We start from the raw sequence: 21,581 nt of genomic DNA, 5'->3' as shown, positions 1-21,581 counted from the left end.
TGAGGAGCTTGAGAATGCAGAAATGGTTTACTCGTCTACCTGCTGTTCTCCTTGAGTATTAGATGATTTGCTAATGTAGGAGTTAAGGACACCAGAATTCTTTCATGGGCCCAGTAACATATTTGGGAATCCTATCTAATAAAGAGGGGATATGCTAATTGACCATCACACCCCCACAACGATGGTGGCCCCCACAGCCAATAAGGAGGGGATATGCTTATTGACTGCCAGGCCCTCAAAGATGGCAGTTCCCACAGCCACAAGATGACGGCGCCCAGTCCCCTCAGCCCTACTGCGCACCTGCCTCCAGAGTCCCCCAGTCCCCTCAGACCCCCCCAGCTGCCCAGGGCCGGCCCAAGGCACAGGCAAGCTTCGGATGGCGGCTGCCCAGCCACCCAGGGCTGGCCCGAGGCACAGGTAACCAGGGCCGGCCAAGGCTTGCGCTGCAGGCAGTGGCAGCAGCAGAGGTGTGATGGGGGCGCCGCCTTCCCCTGATCACCGGATCGCCTCCCAGACTGTGAGAGGGGGCAGGCTAGGCTGGGGTACCCCCCCTCCAGTGCATGAATTTTCATGCACCAGGCCTCTAGTTTTATAATAAACCATGGTTTGTTCTAAGACCTGTTTTTCCAGCTGATGGGTAGCTGCACCTTGATATTCCACTGGCATCTCAAAGTCAATTTGTGTAAAACTAAAGTTGTTAGTTCCTTCTCTTATGCAACTTTTTTTTTTTTAAACCATCCTTTGTTCTCTTCTCCCATTTTCTAGTCAGTCCCACTGGAAATGTCAGTTACCCGGGATTTCTTTCTGATAGGTATCTCTCCCCAAGCAGTTGATTGGTTTGTTTCCTCTTCTTTATTCTTTAACTGCCAACACCCTTCAGGCTTACTTAGTAAATTCTTAGTGCTTTCTTTACTTATTTTCTTTTTCTTTCTGTTCTCTTTTCTTTTCCCTTCTCTTCTGTTCTCTTCTCGATTCCCTTCCCTTCCTTTTCCTTTCTTTTCTTTTTTGTCTATCCTTCTCTATCCTTTCTTCCTTCCCTCTTTCCTCTTTCCCTTTCTTTAATTTTTAAAATTTTTATTTATAGATCAATTTTCCCACATTGTGTAGGAAGTGTAGGTCTACTTTGTATAAAAACCTTATCATTTTATGTAAACCTGTATAATTAAATACAGACTTTCCAATAAGACATGCCCTTTCCAAATTCTTTCTCACCCCGCCCCCAGTATCCCTCCACATTTCCTGAGAACCACTTCCCTTGTTTCACCCTTGTTTCTGCTTTACTCATTTTGTTTCCTGCACCTGAAAAACCTTTCCATGACCACTGCCTTTGAGATTCATCTCAAATGCTAATTCATCTGTCCACAGCTGGGCTGTCACCTCCTCCCGGAAGCCTTTGCTGGCCTGTCCGCGTAGGTTAGGTCTCTTCCTCTGTGTTGTCATGGAACTCGGTACATCTCTCTGCAGAAGCACATATTCCGCTGCTGTTGTCATCGGTTGACTTGTGAGCTGTCGGTACTCAACTACAGACATCTGGCTGGGGTTTTGGACTGTGTTGATTCCGTGTGTATCCCTAGTGCTTGGCACAGTAGGCATGCAACATAGCACCCTTTCCTGGAGGAAGGATGCTCCACAGTGATTTGACTCTCTGTTTTTCCCATTAAGACACTCTTCAGAGAACACATGCAATTTTTATTTATCTCCATTATGAGCCTGTGGCGATGGTGAGTCAGTGCATGGAAAATACACAGTTTTGTAATCCACTTGCGCTGCATTTTCTATTTTGTTTTGTATTCCTCCCCCTCTCCCCCAAAGATTGTCTTCCAAATTATTGAGACTGGCTTTGAGATTTATTGCTATTCTATCAGCCCAAATACCAAATAACCATAGAGAATTAGTTCAGTATTACACTGAGTAAAATGAGAAACCAGGTTGGGGCTTGACTATGTATTACTGTCATTAAAAAAGCTGATGATTAAAAAAAAATTTGTGTAATTAAGAAAATGCAGTATTTTATCCTCAATTTGCCCCATTATGCCCCGGCTGGTGTGGCTCAGTTGGATGAGTGTTGTCCCATGGACCCAAACGTTACTCGTTTGATTTCCAGTCAGGACACATGCTTGGGTTGCAGGCTCGATCCCTAGTAGGGGAGGTGCAGGAGGCAGTGGATGTTTCTCTCTCCCATAGATGTTTCTCTCTTTCCCTCTTCCTTGCTCTCTCTCTCAAATCAATAAACATAATAAAAAGAAATTTGCCCCTTATACCAATTTAAGTTTTGGTTCCCCCTCCAAAAAATATTTGTTGGTGCTTCTAAATCCACATGGGAAGGGTGTTTATTCCAGTTATACCAGTGACACAAGGAAGTGGCTGTGATGGCATGAGACTGAGATGATTGGCATCTAATTAGACTTGTTATTGAACTTTTTTTAAAGTCTCCATCACGATACATCATTAAGGCATATTATATGCTCCAGTGTTTTTTGAAGCATAGTACTGCGCAGAAACATCCCCTCTGTAGATTAGCGTGTTAATTCTGACTATAGTTATTTTCAGTCAAGATTGGCCCTTACAGATTACTTCACATTTTTTGTAACTTCAGTATTTGAACAGTGATTTTTTTTTAACACTTTAACTTTTCATTGTTAAGATTTTACTTTTTTTTTTTTTTACCATCAGCCCATAACCTCAAGCCATCTTAAATGAGTACCCTCCTAATTGTCCCTCTGTTACTGTCAATTATAGGCCTTGAAAACGAACCACATCTAAGGAAGAGTTTGTGTTTAGTTAAACAACTTTTTTTGTTCCATTGAACAGAAGTACATGTGCTAAAGTGTCATTTTAAGAGTTCTGAGGCTTTAAAAAAATATTTTCCCGTGACATATTAATTTAAATTATTCTTACAGGTTGTTCCATATTATCAGGAAGAGAGAAATAAATTGAGGTTAAAGACCTTGAAAAAAGCCAACTACTTATATTTTTAACTTAGACGCTGAAAGATTTTTATGAAAAGACCTATGTATATGAGTTATAAATGAAAGCCATGGAATATATCACATAGAAGGAATAGTTTTTAAAACCTGAGGTCAAAATAGAAGAAAAAGCCATCAGTGAAAATTAATTTAAAATATGTTCTTGTTCATACATTAACACGGGTATTTCTTTATATAACTCTAATTCACCAGCAGTAGCTTCATAGTAATTTGTTTTTGGGCAAAAGATGGATTTTGTTCTATTTTTTGAAGGAGGCCATATGTATCAGGTTGAGTCCATAATAATGGGGCCATCAATTACTATCAGGGTCTTAGTGAGATATTTCTCAGTGTGCCCATCTATTCAGTCTTTTCATCCCATTGGCAGGATAAATTCAACCGGATAGTTCATTTCATTCAAGAATAATTCCGTGTATGTGACTGGTACTGTAGAGCGTACTGTCCACTGTGGTATTCACTAGTCACATGGGGCTCTTTAAATTTCAGTTAATTAAAACTAAATGAGTGAAAAATGTATAAAAACTACTCACATTAAAGAAGCAAGCAGTTCCTCAGCTGCACTGGCCCTGTTTCATGTGCTCAGGAGCCATATGTGCTAGTGGCCACCACGGGCATGGTGAACTGCAGGACATTTCCTCCATCTCAGAAAGTTCTCCTGGACCGCACTGACCTAGATTTTGCAAATCACTTTCAGGTCCATGTGCTCCCTTGACCCTCACAGTAATCCTGTAAAATGGCAAGGTGTACAATATTGATTATATCCGTGAAGATGAGGATATGGAGGTGCCAGGAGATTACATAATGTGTCTTTCCACAGAATTTGACTTATAGAATTTCCCTCGGGAACAAACAAATGCAAGTAAAGGTAAATACAGATGACTAAAGGACTTTAGCTACAAATTTTGATCTTTAACTGTGAGTAATTTAAAGGCAGAGGGGTGGTCTAGCTTGTTTACTGTTGTAAACTGGTATTTATCACAGAGAGGGCACAGTTAAACTCTCCATAGCTACTTAACTACTGATGGGGTGAATCAATAGTTGGTCCCAACAGAATTTACGTTTAATAGAAATTGTAAAGTGTGGATATCCCTATCAAAAGGACTACTGAATTAATGGGTTACAATTAAAGTTCTGGTTAGCGCCCTAACCGGTGTGGCTCAGTGGATAGAGCGTCGGCCTGCAGACTGAAAGGTCCCAGGTTCGATTCCGGTCAAGGGCATGTACCTTGGTTGCGGGCACATCCCCAGTGGGGGGTGTGCAGGAGGCAGCTGACGGATGTTTCTCTCTCATTGATGTTTCTGATTCTCTATCCCCTCTCCCTTCCTCTCTGTAAAAAATCAATAAAATATATATTTTAAAAAAATAAAAATAAATAAAGTTCTGGTTAGCAAAAAAAGAAAAATTGAAACTTATCATCTTTATTCTGCTTCTGATCTCTTGTCTAGTACAATCACAGCTAGGGGATATGTGTTTTTTTTTTCTATTCCTTGCTATGTTTAACCATTTGAAAAGTTTGAGATAATTCTTTGAATGGGTAGCTCTATTTCCTGGCAAGAATGTCCAATAAACACTTACTGCACACAATTATCTTGCATAGCTGTTCTTGCTGTGTATTTATATTTAACCTAGAAAATTAACATTTGTGAGTTAATAAAATGAATGTAGTCAATTGCCTTAGGCATGGTCTCCTAAATTAATAAACTACATTTTATTTTAGAAGAGCATTTAAATAATATATATCAGTTATATTTCACCATGACCAGAGTATAGATCTTTTTTTTAATCTTTTTTGAAAGAGAAATGAATATAACACTGAGTAATTATGTTTTCCAAAGTTGGCTTTATAATATATAAAGTAAGTAATTCTAATATTATATTAGCTTTTAATAAGATAAATACTGGTATGATTTACTGCTATTTATGAAGAAGGCAAATCAGTAACCTGCAGGAGGGGCAGTGTTGTTGTTCTTGCCCTCAAATGAGGTCCTTGTGTTTTTGTTGGTTTGCTTGGGTGGTTTTGAAAGAACAGTCAGTTGTAGTATGAAGGCACTCTTCAGCATAAAATATATAACCAGTAAAAGCATCCTAAATAATGGAATTGGCTGATTACCGCTGGGTAAAACACACAACTTTTAGCCACACAAGCACCACCAACTTAAAAGATTTCATGTAGCTATCACAGCAGCTTAGTTTATCCTAAACCAAAATGCCTGAATGGCACTTATTTGTTTGTTTTGAAATGGCCTTTCTTTTATGGACTCTTCACCTGATAGTCATTCTTAGCCTGGATTTCTCTGATTCTTAACGTTGCCAAAAAAAAAATAGTGCAAAGTATGTTGTGATGCTTAGTGATAATTTAAGTTTCACTTCAGAATCATATATGTGGCATTTCTTAAGACACTGTGCTATCTGTGTATCCCTTTCTGTGTGGACATGAACACGAGGCTTGAAAATGACAAAATCGAAGAAATGATGATGTGTCGTGGTTTCTCAAGAATCCCCGTTCTACAGCAAAGTCAGAAATATGTCCTATTAGGAAGCTCAGCAGTTCTGAAGCAATGTGGTAGCTAAAATGAGCACATTTCATATCTAGATTTTGCACACTGGCTTTCTATGCTCACATTAGAAGAGAATGGGATACTTCTGAATTTCCTCCTTTTGATTTAAGTTGAAGTCCAGGAACAAAGTAACCGAGTTGATGGCATCTCATTTAAATGTTTTATTTTTTTTGAAAATGAGGTTTCTCCCTACCTCCAGTTTTGCAATGTAGTATGCATTCAATTTTGGGGCAGACTTTAATTGCTTTAGTCACTGCAGTGCGAGGTTAGGGTGATGACTAGACTGTGTCCCCATGTGATCTGGCTCTGACGTCTCTCATACCACTGATTGGTAGGTGCTGCCTACGAGGGGGGCCCATTCTTCCCCTTCTAGTTACCGGATGCTCTGCTGGTGATAGGCTGAATCTGTATGCTTGCCATGGTGGGTACAGACGTTGTCAAAAATGAAACGTTGTCCTCCTTCCTTTGAAGGCTCTGGGAGAACCTCATAAATGGTTGTCCTGATGTTCAGTACATGTTGAGCTCTTTGACATGTTCATGTGCGTTTCCGACAACTGTAATGTTGGGGATAAATATAGGGGTTCCCCAACAGGAATCTACTGCTCAGAGAGGTTAAGTCATTTGGTCACGGTCACCACTGTCTCCAAGTGGAAGAATGGACTTCAGTCTTAGTCCTGTGCAATCGAGGTGAAGACATCCCTCTCAGTGTGCTGAAGGAATACTGTTTGCATATTAACTAGAACCTTTTACACGATTTTGAGAAGCTTGAGACTTCCCTCCTGGTGTGATTTGGATGTGAGCAGTGATCACACATGTCATTTTTGAGCAGCTGTTGAAGAAGGCAGACCATGATTATGCCGTGTGCTTACTGTATGACATCTGGTACTGGAAACATTCAAAAATTCTCTGATAGTTGGAAGAAAACCTCTCTCCCTCCTTGGAGCATTTCAGTCAAAGACTCTATATTAAACCAGAGATTTTGGCTGCTCGGTGGTGGCCCTTAGTAAACTACCCGTTGACGTGCACACCGAGGAGGGAGTGAGGATTTTATATAAAGTGCCCTCTGAAGGCCTTCATTGCCTAGATCCTATACACATTTATAATTAAAATGCATAGTGGGGGTGATCTTTATGGTAGAATTTTTGCATTTTGGCCTTTGAACAATCCTCTTAGGAGGGCCTTTGCTAGGAGATAGAACTTTAATCTAATGCATCCCTGTTCTGTTTTCTTTTTTTCATTTGTCCTACACTGGGGAACATTTTAAACCTTTACATTGGTGCTCCTTCGCCAAGACTTCAAGCCCACTGCATTCATTTCATTTTTAGCCTTAGAATGCATGCTCAGGCTTTATAATTATAAGCTATTTTGAGTGGTCATGTCAGCATCATTGTTTTACCCCCAAAAGTAAACGTCACCTTGGCCTGCAGTCTCCTCGCTGTAGAGGCTGAACAGAGGATTCCCTTGGAGAACCTCCGCATTGAGTAATCTCTGAGCAACTGCCTCTGGTTTTGACATCAACACTTGGTTTTGTCAGGAGAAATCCCCACATGGTTTGGATGCTTTTGTAGGAAGTGGATTTGAGGGAGGCAGTAGTAAAATCTACTTTGTAAAAAATTGTTTTCTTTGCCTTTTTTCCCCCTGAAAAGTATATCTTATTAAATCCTTTGAATTAGTTCTAGTTCTTTTACTACTTACCTTCTTTGATACTTTGGCCCAAAATGTTTAGCATAATGAGCCTCTCCTAGAGGAGCTATTGAATAATGGAGAGTGGATTTATTTGGCTCTGATTATTCAAGTGATTTCCTAATAAGCAGAAGTACTATTGTATTTTTTTTTTTTATGTGGAACACTTGCCCGTGTCCTCTCCTCCCTCCTCCGGAGAGCATGGAATTAATGACACCTGTAAAGTAACATCCATCTCTTCTATACCAGGTCACTTCAGGTGGAACATTCATTGGCATTGGACGGAAAACACCAGATTGCCAAGGCAACACCAAGTACTTCCGCTGTAAATTCTGCAATTTCACTTATATGGGCAACTCATCAACTGAGCTAGAACAGCATTTTCTTCAGACTCACCCGAACAAAATAAAAGCTCCTCTCCCCTCCTCTGAGGGTGCCAAACCTTCAGAGAAAAACTCTAACAAATCCATCCCTGCGCTTCGATCCAGTGATTCCGGGGACTTGGGCAAGTGGCAGGACAAGATCACGGTCAAGGCGGGCGATGACACTCCCGTGGGCTACTCAGTGCCCATCAAGCCCCTTGATTCCTCGAGACAAAATGGTACAGAGGCCACCAGTTACTACTGGTGTAAGTTTTGTAGTTTCAGCTGCGAGTCATCTAGCTCACTGAAGCTGCTAGAACATTACGGCAAGCAGCACGGAGGAGCGCCGTCAGGCGGCCTGAATCCGGAGTTGAATGATAAGCTTTGCAGGGGCTCTGTCATTAATCAGAATGACTTAGCCAAGAGTGCAGAAGGGGAGCCCATGACCAAGGCAGAGAAGGGCTCCAGTGGGACTAAAAAGAAGGACTTCGCCAGCAAGGGGGCCGAGGATAACGTGGTAACGAGCTACAATTGTCAGTTTTGCGACTTCAGATATTCCAAGAGCCATGGCCCCGATGTCATTGTCGTGGGCCCACTTCTCCGTCATTATCAGCAGCTCCATAACATCCATAAGTGTACCATTAAGCACTGTCCGTTCTGCCCCCGAGGCCTCTGCAGCCCGGAAAAGCACCTTGGAGAAATCACTTACCCATTCGCGTGCAGGAAGAGCAGTTGTTCCCACTGTGCGCTCCTGCTTTTGCACTTGTCTCCCGGGGCGGCCGGAAGCTCGAGAGTCAAACACCAGTGCCACCAGTGCTCCTTCTCCACCCCCGACGTGGATGTGCTCCTCTTCCATTACGAGAGCGTTCATGAGCCCCAGGCGTCGGACGTCAAACAGGAAGCCAACCACCTGCAGGGAGCGTCGGACGGGCAGCCGGCGGTCAAGGAAAGCAAGGAGCACTCATGTACCAAATGTGATTTCATCACCCAGGTGGAGGAAGAGATTTCCCGACACTACAGGTAAGCCATGGGGTGGGGACCGGGGGCCCTCAAGAAACTGATGGGAAGGATCCAGGGGGCGGATCCAGAAATGGTTGGGAATGAGGGTGGTGACCTGGGGAAGCTGCTGGGCAAGATCACCTAAAAGATCATTCCTCAAACTGCAGGTTATATATTTACAGACCAACCACAGATTCTAATGGAATCGCTCATTTCAGACCATTTAGTCTATGTTCCCTACCTGTTTTTTACCATGTACTGAGTGCATTTTAAAATCCACAGTGATGCTGATAACACCGATGAGTTTACTAATTGACCACAATTCATTGATTTGTCCTTGATAAGTATGGCTCTGTAGTCCATAATTTTTTTTTTTTTTTATGGAGCCGCTCCCAAATGCAAGGCACCGCTATAATTTGTTCTGTTCTTTATTTCAACCTGGAGAGAGTCTGTTTGAGAACATGTTGCTCACTTTTTAAAATGAGATTGGATATTCTGTATGCTTTTAAAAAATTGAGCAACAACCTTCTTTTTGCATACAAACAGGAATCTGAAGGTGAGAATTCGGTAATATGTGTGACTAGGATTTCAGTACTCACTCCTCTGAACAGGTGATGCTGCTGAAGTTATTTCAGATTTGTAAACAGAGTATGTCAGTATTTCCTGTTCCTTTCACTCTATTCTTTTTGTAAACGTTAATTTTTGCATTTTCTAGAGATGAGTTTAGGATACGTATCTTTATTTCATTTATGTATTCACTCTTTAACTAATTCATTCCAAAAATACACACTATGCCAGGTACCGGTAAAGGAGAAAGCAAGACAAACATAGTCAGTGCCCTCATGGAACGTAGTTTAGCAGGAAAGCTTAGCAGATCTTCAGAGTGATGGGTATCTTAAAGATGAAGCAGAGACCACTATGTTTGAATACAATGACAGCATAGCCCAACATGGTAGATTAGGAAATGCCTCCTTGAGGAAGGAGCATTCAAACTGAGACTTGGTTATGAGTAGGAATTAGTGTAGCAAAATCCTGGTGGTTCAGCGTGCTCAGATATAACTTAGTGCCTATTGGATGCTTTTCTGTTATTATCCCTTTAAGCATCAAAGTAAAGAGTTTTAATGATTATTTTAAGTACTTTTCCATATGTAGACTCGATTTCCTCATTTACAAATGTTCGCTTCTCAAGATCTTAAACAGGTCCTCCCATTCTTCTTTAAAAGTTGCAGGTTCGTGCTCGAGTGCGTGTGTTTCCTCCGTCGCCAGTAGTGAAGCAGTTCAAGTCCAACAACAGCAGGCTAATAATGTGAGATGTTAATGCGAAGGGCAGCCTAATGTTCACAGTGCATGCAAATGTTCAGAAAACACTTCCTTAAGGTTTGCACTGTTTAATGTATAAGGTCAGCTGTAGGAAAGATGCAGCCCCGCCATCAAATATGTTCACACTTGCAGTGTTTCTGGCTCCTCGGATGGTAGCGCATGTTAATTAGGACCTAGGACCTAGCAGACCTTCGCTTTCTTCCGAGCTTTACCCGTGTGCGTACTGTGCATGCACATTTGTCAGGTGATGTAAAAATTAGGTAATCCACTCGTGTGTTGAAGGAGGAGGCTTTCTTCAATCATGAGGGAATCAGCCACAGCACGCACACACAGGCGCACACGCACACCCTAAGATCCATCTAGATACCACATCATTGAGATGAGTGGTTTTTCTCAAGGAAGCTGAGGCCATTGCCTGAAAACCTCTCTGAAAGAAATAGTTCCTATATGCTCTGGTGAAACAAAAGAGATCCTAAGAAATAAAAGTATGAATAGCAAATATGACTGAACAATCTCAACACGTACTTAATATGTGTTAGGGAAAGTAAGCTCCAGAGGGAAGAGACTAGTCTTGTCTTGTTACTGCTGTGTCTGCATGATTTAGCTCTGTGCCAGGATGGCTAATAGGTGCTCAGCGAATATCTTTTAAGTAAATGAAATCCCTGTGAGATTTTGACTTTGCCATAGTTTGAATATGCTCAGAGCTCCATCGTAAGTTAGAGTTTAATCTTTGACTATTATATGGTCTTGGATCCTTCTGAGGACCTAGATTTTACACAAACTGACATTTTTCTTTGCACTCTATTTTTGGAAAATTTATCTTTATTGTTGAAAGTATTACAGATATCCTCCTTTCCCCCCGCCCTGATAGGGTCCCTCTCCCCTGCCTCCTCCTCTCCCCTCTTCCCTCTGAGATTTGTCATGTCCCATGCTTCCATGTCTCTGGATTTATTTTGTTCATCAGTTTATTAAATTTAGGTCCACCTCTCAATATTTTATTAGATTAAAAAAAGCAACACTTGTCCTTAGGGCATTAAAATGGCCTTGCCCTTATTCTTAAAACCTGATGGAGCTTGTGTGATCCTAGACTCTTTAAGTTGCTGAGCACTTTACCTCTAATCTTTTTATGAGTTCTTGTAGAAATATTTGAAACTCAGACAATTACGCTTTCAGGAGTCCCAGCCAATGGAGGCTGCAGGGATGTGAAAGAAAGCAGTCGCATGGAAGTCGAAAACTTTGACCTGCTATCAAAGCATTTTCCCCAAATGCCACAGTTTGAAGATAGCATAAAGGGACAAGTTTATCATATCCCAATAATATCTTTATAGTTAAATTTATTCATATTATTTATGTCGGGAAACTTTCACCATCATTCTGTTTTACTGTGCAATAGTCTAGGGTTTTGAGTGTTTTTATATACAAGACTTACAGCATAGTAAAAAGGTAGTATAAGCTGAGAACTGTACAATATGTGAAATCATGTAGCTATAAAATAACTACAGCTAAAAAGCAGGCGAGCTGATTTAGAGCTGTGAGTGGAAAAACCTCAGTGTGGGTTGCATGGGCATTTTCCCAGAGAACCATGTCTAGCCTGGGTTGAACACAGACATTATCCAGTCAGTAACTGGACCTTGGTCAGTTTTCTTAGTGTTTCATATTTACTTTTGATGCCCCAGCTCACAGCATGACTGAGTTATTATATCCACTCATGACTTTGTATCTCACACTCCATTTCTTTTAGTATTTAATTAAACAGTGTCCCCCTTCTCTAATTGGCTACTATTCTCCTCGTCAAATTTTTCAATGTTATAAACTTACATTTCTGGAGTAAGAGGACTACTTCCTTACAAAATGACTATACTATATAAAATAGACTTTTTAATGCCTTGCTAGACTCCCATGAAGTAAGGAAACTTTCTGAAGCGATTTTTCTTCTCTGTTCGCCACGAGTGAACTAAACCCCGGCTGGAGAGAATGAGGCAAACATGGAATGTGAGGTCTCACTGAGGGTAGATGTCAATATTGATGCTGCATTTGATCAGGAGTCTAAGCCTGGAGTCATCAGCAGAGAGATCGTGCAGAATGTGAATTTTCCTCTAAGCTGACACCTTTGAAGGGGGCTATAGTGATTCCATATTAGTGCCTTCCTTTGACTCCTGTCAGAAGTAAACACAAATGTGTCTAGACTGCCATTTTCCCCTCCAGGATACCCATGGCCTTGCCTAAGGTAAACCTTGAATGAGCTCACTATTATAAAAATTCTCCATATGGACAGGGATAGAAACCACTATATCCGAAATCAGTAAAAAATGCAAATAGTACCTTTAGATACCTAGCAACTTCAGATACATAGTTTTTACTTATAAAATAACTAGAGGCCCAGTGCATGATTGAATCATGCACATGTAGGGTCCCATACACGCTTTCGCTTTTCGCGGGGGAGCTGGGTGCCTGTCCGCTGGTGCACCAGGCCTTTCAGAAGCCTCTGGCGCAGCGGAGGCTTCTGAAAGGCCTGGTGCCGGAGCAGACAGGCACCCAGTTCCCCCACTTTTGATGGTCCGCGGCCGCTGAGGGGGGCTACCCTGCTGTTGAGAGGCTCAGGGGGCAGGACTCCCGCCCCCTGCGCCTCTCAACGGCCGCTGAGGGGGGCAGCTGGGTGTCCAGGGCAGGCCCCCTCAGCGGCCGCGGATCTGGCCGTTGAGAGGCACAGGGGGCAGGAGTTCCGCCCCCTGTGCCTCTCAACAGCAGGATAGCCCCCTCAGTTGCAGTGGATCCGTGCCTCTCAATGGCCGGATAGGCCACCCCGAGTCCCGCCCCCCAGCCTCCCGCTGCCCAATCGTGGGCGTAGCGGAGTGATGGTAATTTACATGTTACTCTATTATTAGATAGAATAATCAGTTCTTTAAAAATGAAAATTGGACTTACAAATTGATCAAGCTGTATGAGACTATCAATGAATATTCACAAAGAAGCAACTAATATTTTTAAATTTAAAATATAATTATTGAAACTTAAAACATATGGGTAAGTTAAATAACAGCTTAGCAAACGGTTGAGAGCAACTACACAGTGCGTTAGTACAGAGTTTCTAAAAGGGTGAGGGCCATGGTGGCTACATTTGGATTTGTGTATGTTATGGGACATGTCCTTTTAAACAATATCTAATAAACCAGCTGCCTGTGATACCTGGAAATGGACATAATATTAAAAGTTGAAAATGTCCACTATGAGATAAAAACGTTACCCAGGATATTAAAGTCTATCAACAAAATAACTCACAGTAGCACGACATTATTTATTGTACTGACTATACAAGAACAGTCACAGATCTTGGAATAAGAGAAATTTTATCCATGATTTTCATTTCATATTAGTTTATACATATTATGTCCCAATTTCTTGTTTACTTTCTATTTTACAGGAAAGCTTATCTTTCTCTTTTGAATATTTTATAGAGGATATCTTCTTCTCAAAAGTGAATCATCAGTTGACATTTTTCAGATATGACATTAGTTGTGTTTTTTCTACTACTTGAAGATGAAATCAGCCCACAACCCACTTAAAAAACCAGTTATCCCAAATGAGCACATACTAGATTATTTCAGCTTAAAAAATAGACGATAAGTGGACTGAATGGAATTTTAATTCAGAATTTCAGGTTTTCCTAGATTTTAGTTTATAGACTGATCCTCTGTACTTCACTAAGGCTGAGTATTATATCTCCAACTTCTAAGAGTTGATTTATCTGCTTATTCACCTATAACTTCATATTTTGTCCCTGAGATTTTCCTCTTCACTGATTTTTATTCCATTCTTCTACAGTGTCAGTCATCTCAACTGCCACACAACAAATATACGTTACAACAAATATTTATACGTTACAGAAATGATTGACTTTATTAGATATCAGATCTACTGAACTGTATAAATTAAATCACCTCCATTTGCTCCTCTTCTGTGACAATTTATCTATGTGTTGTATTCCATAATTACCAAAAATAATAACTTTCATTGTCTAATTGATTGGTACTTATGATTTATTCAGTTATTTTGATGTTCATTTAGTCATTGAAGAAGAAAAACTATGGTTAAAACTATTGGAAGTTAAATACAATTATTTGGTAAAGGAGAGCTTTTCAAGCGATGGCATAAATCTCTGGAAGTTAACATTTAACGGAAAAAAAGAAAGCATTGCTCAGAGCTGACTTCACATGTGCTATGAACTGGTTTACTAGGAAAATAGAAATAAAGAAATAGAATAAAAGAATAGAATATTTTAGCTGACTTATTTTTTTGTAATCTAAAAACCCTCAGCCCTTCATGAATTATAAAAATACTTTTAATCTCTACTAATGAATGAAATGCTACTATCAGGATAAAAGCCCACTGTGCATTGAAATGTGAATGGATCGCAAATAAATGCTTTTTATAGCACATGAAAATTCTGTCCAGTAGGATAAGGAATAAAACATCTCTTCTCACAGAAATTTTGTCACTTGAATTAAGTACAATTTGGCCTTTTTTAGGCAGCTTGATGTAGTTTTTCTGGATTCAAAGGATGATTTGGCTCTTTTATCAAAGTTTCTTTGATTCATGTCCTCATTGTCTAAAGTATTGCATGAACATAGTGAGATTTTATGTAAGTATATTCCAAATATTGCATGGAACATACTTGCACTAAAATCTTTTTTATTTATTATCTGAAATTCAGATTTAACTGGGTATCCTGTATTTTATCTGGCAGCTCTATGCTAGGGAGACCTATAAAATGACTTTTTTTTTCTTGGATAGAAAAAAGTGTTTGCTCTTGAGTTGGCAAGAGAGTGTGCAATTTAAGTTAACGCAAAGCATTTATTTGTAGTGTCTTTTAAATTAGTTTGGCTTAATGGATCCAGAAGTTCAAGGAGTTTGTAAATAATGAAGAGTTTATGCAGAGGACCACTCAAAATATACCATCTGCAAAATATGTACCACTTAGTTTTCCCTGCCACTTTATGGCTCTACACATTCAATCCAACATTAAATCCTGAACTCCCTCAAAGCTACAGTGGTTTGTGGGGTTCAGAGCAAGTCACCCCAAAATATGCTTCTTTGGTATGTGGATTGTTTTGAGCTAAGGGTGATATTAGCTGCCAGCTCAGGAGAAACGTCTGTCCCTCCCTTGACTACCTGGAAGAACTTGAACTAGGGGCCTTGCCCATAATGGGAGATTATTAGACAGAATATCTTTGATCTGTTATATTACTAAACATCAGCTCTCCTTATCATTTTGCATTGACCCTTTGAAGCCCCCCAGGCACTTACCTCATCCACTCTGGCTCAGGATATCTTAAGCACCCATGTTCCCTTTTGGCTTCTGATACTCTCATACATGTGGAGTTTCTGACTCTCTCATGTATGTGGGGTTCCCATACATATGTATGTGTTAAATCTGGTTATTTTCTCTGCCTAATATTTCTCATGACTATTCTATTATTAGACCAGTCAAAAGAACCCGGAGGGTAGAGAAAAGTTTCTCCTCCCCCACAGGGTCTACTCCTTTGGCTCTGAAGCAGATATTTACTGACTGACTAGATGTTCTGGGTGGGGTTGGGTGTGAGCTTTGATCTTGATCTTAAGGCAATGATAATATAACTGCAAAGTAAGATATACACAGGACTTTAATAAAAGGCAACGTGGAAAAAATCCTCAGAGGAAGACAGTTTCAGAGCAACGCCGAGGATTGCTAAGTTTACTCTTGGGTTGAGTCATTTGGAAAGTCTGTGGATGAGAAAGTGGTTAATGTGGGTCTTAAGAAATAGAGGGAAAATTCCCTGCACCTTTCTGAGGTTTTCATATGAATGCTAATAAAATGAAATGCGTTTAATAGGTTAGAGGAGGGTCCAAACTAATAAAATCTCACAATGACTAAACTTTTATTCTGGAGTGATATTTCTTAGACTAGGTATCAAAATCATCTATTTTTATTCTTTGGGGACCTGGCATTATGTTGAAGGTCTTCTCAGTTATTATTGAGGGGATGACACTCATCCTAGAATATGCCCAAATCTTAATTAATTCCTGAATAAGCTAGATATATTGCATCAAGTACCAAACAGCATACATGAAAGAGTAATAATCATGGACAAGAGTTAAGATACTGTGTCATGCCTGCCATATGTGAATTGACTTGTCTGTGCCTCAGGTTCTTGTTCTGTGAATTAGGGACAAAAATACGTACTTAGTGTGATTGTTGTGGGATATATATATATAAATGGCCTGGCACTAAAGAATATTGAAAGACCCCCAAACAATGAAATAAACAGATGAATTACTGTTTGGGGATTATGCTTGACAACATCATGTTGTAATTTTAACTTATGGGTAATATTGTATGTGTTTTCAGAGAAAAGGATGTTGCCCATCATAAAGAATTCATATGGGAATGGAAGAGTTCATTCCAAACTAACACCCGTATTGAAGTTATTTCTGACCATGGCTTCATGATCCTTGCTACTTAAGGTGTAGTCTGGGGACCCACAGCATTAGCGTCATCTGGGAGCTTTTAAGAAATACAGAATTTTGGGTCCCAACCCAGACTTCCAGAATCAGAATCTGAATTTTAGCAAGATTACCAGGTGTTACCTATGTATGTTAGAATTTGAGAATATTGCTCTAGATGTTAGCATAGGTTATTGAAAAGTTTGTATTGCTCCAAGCGTTGAAAGTAATGTTGTCTTTTAAATATAGTTTCTGTCATTTAGTTAAGGCTGGTATCGTAAGGAGAAAGAAGTACTCAGGTCTTTAGAGTACTAAGTTGGAAGTTGCCTTTTCTACTTCATCTAGTGGGCTTCACAGAACTTAATATGGAGCATTTTAACAGTTTATTGCTTAATTGTCAAGGTTTACTCAGATTCTTAAGATTCTGAATAAGAAAGATAGTAAGGGCATTTCCTGCCTTTATTAAAGTCATGGAGGTTAGGGGATGTCTTATGAGTGTTTATTGAGTTGTTGGAACCATGAACCCTCTATTAGGGTTGATTCAGATCCCTGCATTAGTGTCACCTGAGGAGCTTGTTAAAAGTTCAGATTCCCTGATTAGACCCAGGAGATTCTGATTCGGTAAAGCAACATAGGAGCCTTGGAATATGGATTACCAAGAAACTCCTCAAGTTGCAGTGTTGCACATAGCCTGATTTGCACATCGTTGCTGTAGTCAGTTTCTTTTGTATCAGTTAGATACCATCCCCTCATGTTTTCATTTTTCATGTTTCTTTCATGTTATGGTTTTCCATATTATCAGTCATTTTATTTCTGCATAAACTTAAACACTGAGGCAGCAGAGGGTAGAAAAATAGAACATTGACCTGGGAGGGAGAAGCCCTGTATTCTTGACTTGATGTAGACTCAATGGGTAAGTCACAGTTTCTCCATTTTACTACCTGTAAAATGGGCTTTATACTTAAGTAGAATGTGAGTGCTTTGAACTCTTCAAAAGAAAAGGTGTGTGAGTTGAGTTTGTTATTACCATCTTATTTTAATATCCTTCCTGTTAAAACCGTGTTTTCCTTTTCAGTGTAAAACCTGGTTATTACTGAAGACTTATCTCTGTAGTTTGTGTTTCTTTTGTGCTTTATACCCAACCCCCAAGTTCTCTGCGTGGGATAGTTCTCCAGCTTCTGTCTCATGGAAGGTTTTCTGGGCTGGTTGGATCAAGAGCTCCTCTGTGGGGCAGATCAGAGCAGCTCTTGTTGAGACCTGTCAGGAGTCGGGGAGTTGTTCACTGGGACAGGAACTTGAAACTAGAAAACCTAGAAGGCCCAGACACCGTGTCCCAGTGTGATACTTTGAGATGAATCCATTGTCTGAGCAGGGGCCCCGGACCTAGCATATTTAGGAGGAAGTACCAATCGAATAATGGGTAAGGGTTGGATGTGTTTATTTTTAATTATTTCGTAAAGAAATGGGATGGCTCAGGATCTTTCTAGACTGCACAATAAGTAGATATTGAAGGCACGTTATCCTAATTATTAGATATATTACTAGATCTAAGGGCTCTAAACCACCCTAATGAACACACTCCCCAGACTTTAATAAAACAGGTAATACCCTTTCTATCTTTGTTATTTGGAATCTAAAGATTCTTGGTGTGACTACTATTAATGGAAAGAGAGGAAATCTTGAAAATTAAGCAGTAAACTGCTAAACTGTTCAGACTTTCAGGCCAAGGACTATGTATCTTTTATTCACCAATATATACCCAGTACCTGGCAAAGTAATACTGTGATGATTAACTACAATTACATATATGAGTACATATTTTGCAGTGGCGTTAAGTCATATTTTGTTGCTTTTAAGTTGGTAACTCCTAACACATTATATCAGTGGAGTGGCAGGTGTTTCACATGTTTTTAGAGAGCTACACGAGGCTTCCAGTTAAAGAAAATATGCCTAATTCCAAACCCTTGTGTACCTTTCTGGTATGCTTTTTAGAATGTCCTTTCTTGTTTATCAAACATTTGTCTTATTTTAACAATTACTTTTTTGGTCTTTAACAGAAGACGATGCTATAAAAGTTAACAAATAAGATCTTGTCCTATGCCTTTTAAAAGAAGTCCCACACATAAATACAGATCCACACATACTCTTTTAACGAATTTATTTGTATTATGCTTCTTGACACCCTACAGGCACCCAATTTGTTTAGAAAAATTTTGAGTTTCTAGTACATCTTATTTACTAGATTATATCGATCAGTCAACCATATTTCATTGACTAAGTCAATTTGAGTTTTATGATAGAAAAGAACATTATAGTTAGGTAGAATTTATTTCACATATAAAAGCTGTACTGAGCCCTTCAGCATCCGAAATGTGTGTGTGTATAGTGGGGGGAAAAATCTCAATGTAGTTTAAGTAAAGTGAAAAGACCATTGATTAAAAACAGCTTTAAAAAAATGTATGAATATCTGCTTAAATAATATAGAATCAATGGTTATTGAGCCCACGGTGAAATGAATAGAGCAGGCCAATCAATAATAAAGTAAACCACCCAGCTTGAAAGGCGAGTTGACTGGAGTGTGTGCACATAAATAGGTGTGTATACCTGCTATTGCTCATAGGACAACAGGGAATGCCACATTCTTTATGTAGAACTGAAAATGCCAGTGTATTTGCCTTCCAATTTCTGGATGTTGAGAATATTGTGTCGTTTTCTGCCTGTTGCATCACATGAGATACAATTCAGGTGCTTAAGGCGAATTCTTTTAAGAAGCCCTTGGCGTGCTCCATTTCCCATGCCTGTTTTCTCCTCCCCAGGAGAGCCCACAGCTGCTACAAATGCCGCCAGTGCAGCTTCACCGCTGCCGACACGCAGTCACTACTGGACCACTTCAACACTGTTCACTGCCAGGAGCAGGACAGCACTACAGCCAACGGCGAGGAGGATGGGCAGGCCGTCTCCGCCATCAAGGAGGAGCCCAAAATCGACCTCAAGGTCTACAGTCTGCTCACCCCGGACTCTAAACTGGGAGAGCCGGTTCCCGAGAGTGTGGTGAAGAGGGAGAAGCTAGAAGACAAGGACGGGCTCAAAGACAAAGTTTGGGCCGAGAGCCCCAGCGATGACCTTCGCAACATGACTTGGAGAGGGGCAGACCTCCTCCGGGGCAGTCCATCCTTTACCCAGACAAGCCTGGGGCTCCTGACACCCGTGTCCGGCGCCCAAGAGCAGACCAAGACGCTAAGGGACAGCCCCAATGTCGAAGCTGCCCACCTGGCCCGCCCCATTTACGGCCTGGCCGTGGAGACCAAGGCGTTCCTGCCGGGGGTGCCAGCAGGCGGAGAGAAGCCCGGGGCCATCAACCAGCAGTATCCTCCATCTGCAGAAAACAAGTCCAAGGATGAATCCCAGTCCCTGTTACGGGTAGGAAGGTTTCATTTTTAAATCATTCCTATATCTTGAAGGGAAGGGGGGGCGGGTAGGGAGGGGGAACACACATCCTGTAGATTACCACGTCTCACAAAAGGAAAGGCAATGATCTGTGTCAGTTGCGGGCGGGGGGGGGGGATCCATACGTATCAGGACGGAGTGGCAGAACGTAGCTCAGGTGAGGGCGTGTCCTGTGCACATGCTTGGCACAGGGGTGGGCGGTCACTGTGTGTCACTGCTCTGGGCTCAGATGGAATGCTGGTCAGTCATTCCTGGGGATTAACGTGAACCCACGAGGCGGCGTTCGGAGAAGGGAGGCTCACAAGCCCAGAAGGAGGCACACCTGTTACATTAAAATAGCGAACTGACTTCCACATGCTAAGGTGGTGCGGCAGTGTATGGTGAAGAGAGAAGGTTAGCAGAGACTTCAGTCACTAAGAATGCAAAGCCCTTGGTGAGACATTAATACGGAAACGTGGGGTGGTTTTTAAAACTCACTGTATAATTATGTACCAGTGACAATGCTCGTTGTTTAGTTGCCACGAAGAGGGAAACAGTGAGATAGATCTAAGTGTGAATGGCGTGAAGAACAGTCAAAGAGAACCGAGAACTGTGCATTTTATATTACCGGGCTCGTTAAGGGAAAAAGACATAGTCCCATGTGGAAAAGCAAGACCAAACCTCTGCATAGGATAAGATCCTTGATTGCTCTCTTCTAAAAATACTTTAGATTTGGAAAATGCATGAGTTCCCCATAAGTGATGATTGCCTTTTGCCTAACGGTATCACCGCTTAATCATTTCACCTTGACTCTGAGAAAATTTTGAGCTTCTGGATGATTTTGCAACTTGGTTCATGTGCCTAAGGTAGGATCAGAAACCAGCTAACCATAACAAAACAAAAAAAAAAGCCAGTGAAGAAAGGGAGTTCAGCTGGCCCGGTTAGACCTGCAGGTTAGAGACCACTGGTTATCTCTCCATGTATTCTGGGGAGGAAAATGGCTCTTTCCAGTGTCTGCTTGGCTACTCGGCTCTCATTTCCTGCCCATTCTCCGAAGCCTAACTGTGCTTCTCAGGTGTTCTCAGTGGAGTTGGGAAACACTCCTTCGAGTGCACAGTTAATTATAAAAGCTGTTACTTTTCCTGTTTGCAGTCATGCCCCGGAGCTAAGAGAAGGGCTTGAATGCAGGAGAGGTGATGCCCCCGAACACTGAGTAACAAAGAATCCTACAGGGGAAGAGCCAGTTCATAAGGAACTTTGAAAAGGAGGAAAATGGTTCCTATACCCATCTAGGTGTTCAATTCAGGGAGCTTCCTTTAGATAAATGTATAGGGAGCTGCATTTATATAAGTGTAAATGCTGGTTATTTTCCAGCATGTCAGGACTTTTCTGGTCTCAAGTGCTCTTACAGTTTCTGGTTTAAGGCAGGAACGATATGTCTTAGGCTTTTAAATTTCATACTGCACCTTGAGAGCATGGTGTAAATGGATCTCACCTCTATCACCAGCGCTCTCCTCCTTGTTTCTTCCACTTAAAATTGTTTTCACCTGTGACAGCTTCATTGGAAACCAAATGGTTTGACTCTTTTAGACTGTGTCTGGAATATTCTCTTTCCTGCCACCATTTGTATACATTAAGAATCTGTAACGAGGAATAATTAATTAAGCAGTGAAGTCTAAAACCTGAGCATGATAGTTACATTCTTTTTTTAAATATATTTTTATTGATTTCAGAAAGGAAAGGAGTGGGAGAGAGAGATAGAAACA

The 21,581-nt window shown here is 40.8% G+C and overlaps 1 protein-coding gene across 1 annotated transcript in view; it reads left to right on the top strand.

Annotated features, from left to right (window-relative positions):
- Positions 1-21,581, top strand: part of TRPS1 (transcriptional repressor GATA binding 1) — a 228,117-nt gene that overhangs the window by 49,983 nt on the left and 156,553 nt on the right. Inside the window, exons 3-4 of the mRNA XM_054708487.1 lie at positions 7,478-8,610; positions 19,206-19,809. Of these exons, the coding sequence (XP_054564462.1) occupies positions 7,478-8,610; positions 19,206-19,809 (1,737 nt within the window). The remainder of the gene's footprint in view (positions 1-7,477; positions 8,611-19,205; positions 19,810-21,581) is intronic.

The sequence above is a fragment of the Eptesicus fuscus genome, chromosome 19 (genome assembly GCF_027574615.1).
Source record: "Eptesicus fuscus isolate TK198812 chromosome 19, DD_ASM_mEF_20220401, whole genome shotgun sequence".
In the NCBI taxonomy this organism is placed as follows: domain Eukaryota; kingdom Metazoa; phylum Chordata; class Mammalia; order Chiroptera; family Vespertilionidae; genus Eptesicus; species Eptesicus fuscus.
This window is presented reverse-complemented; position numbering and strand designations above follow the sequence as displayed.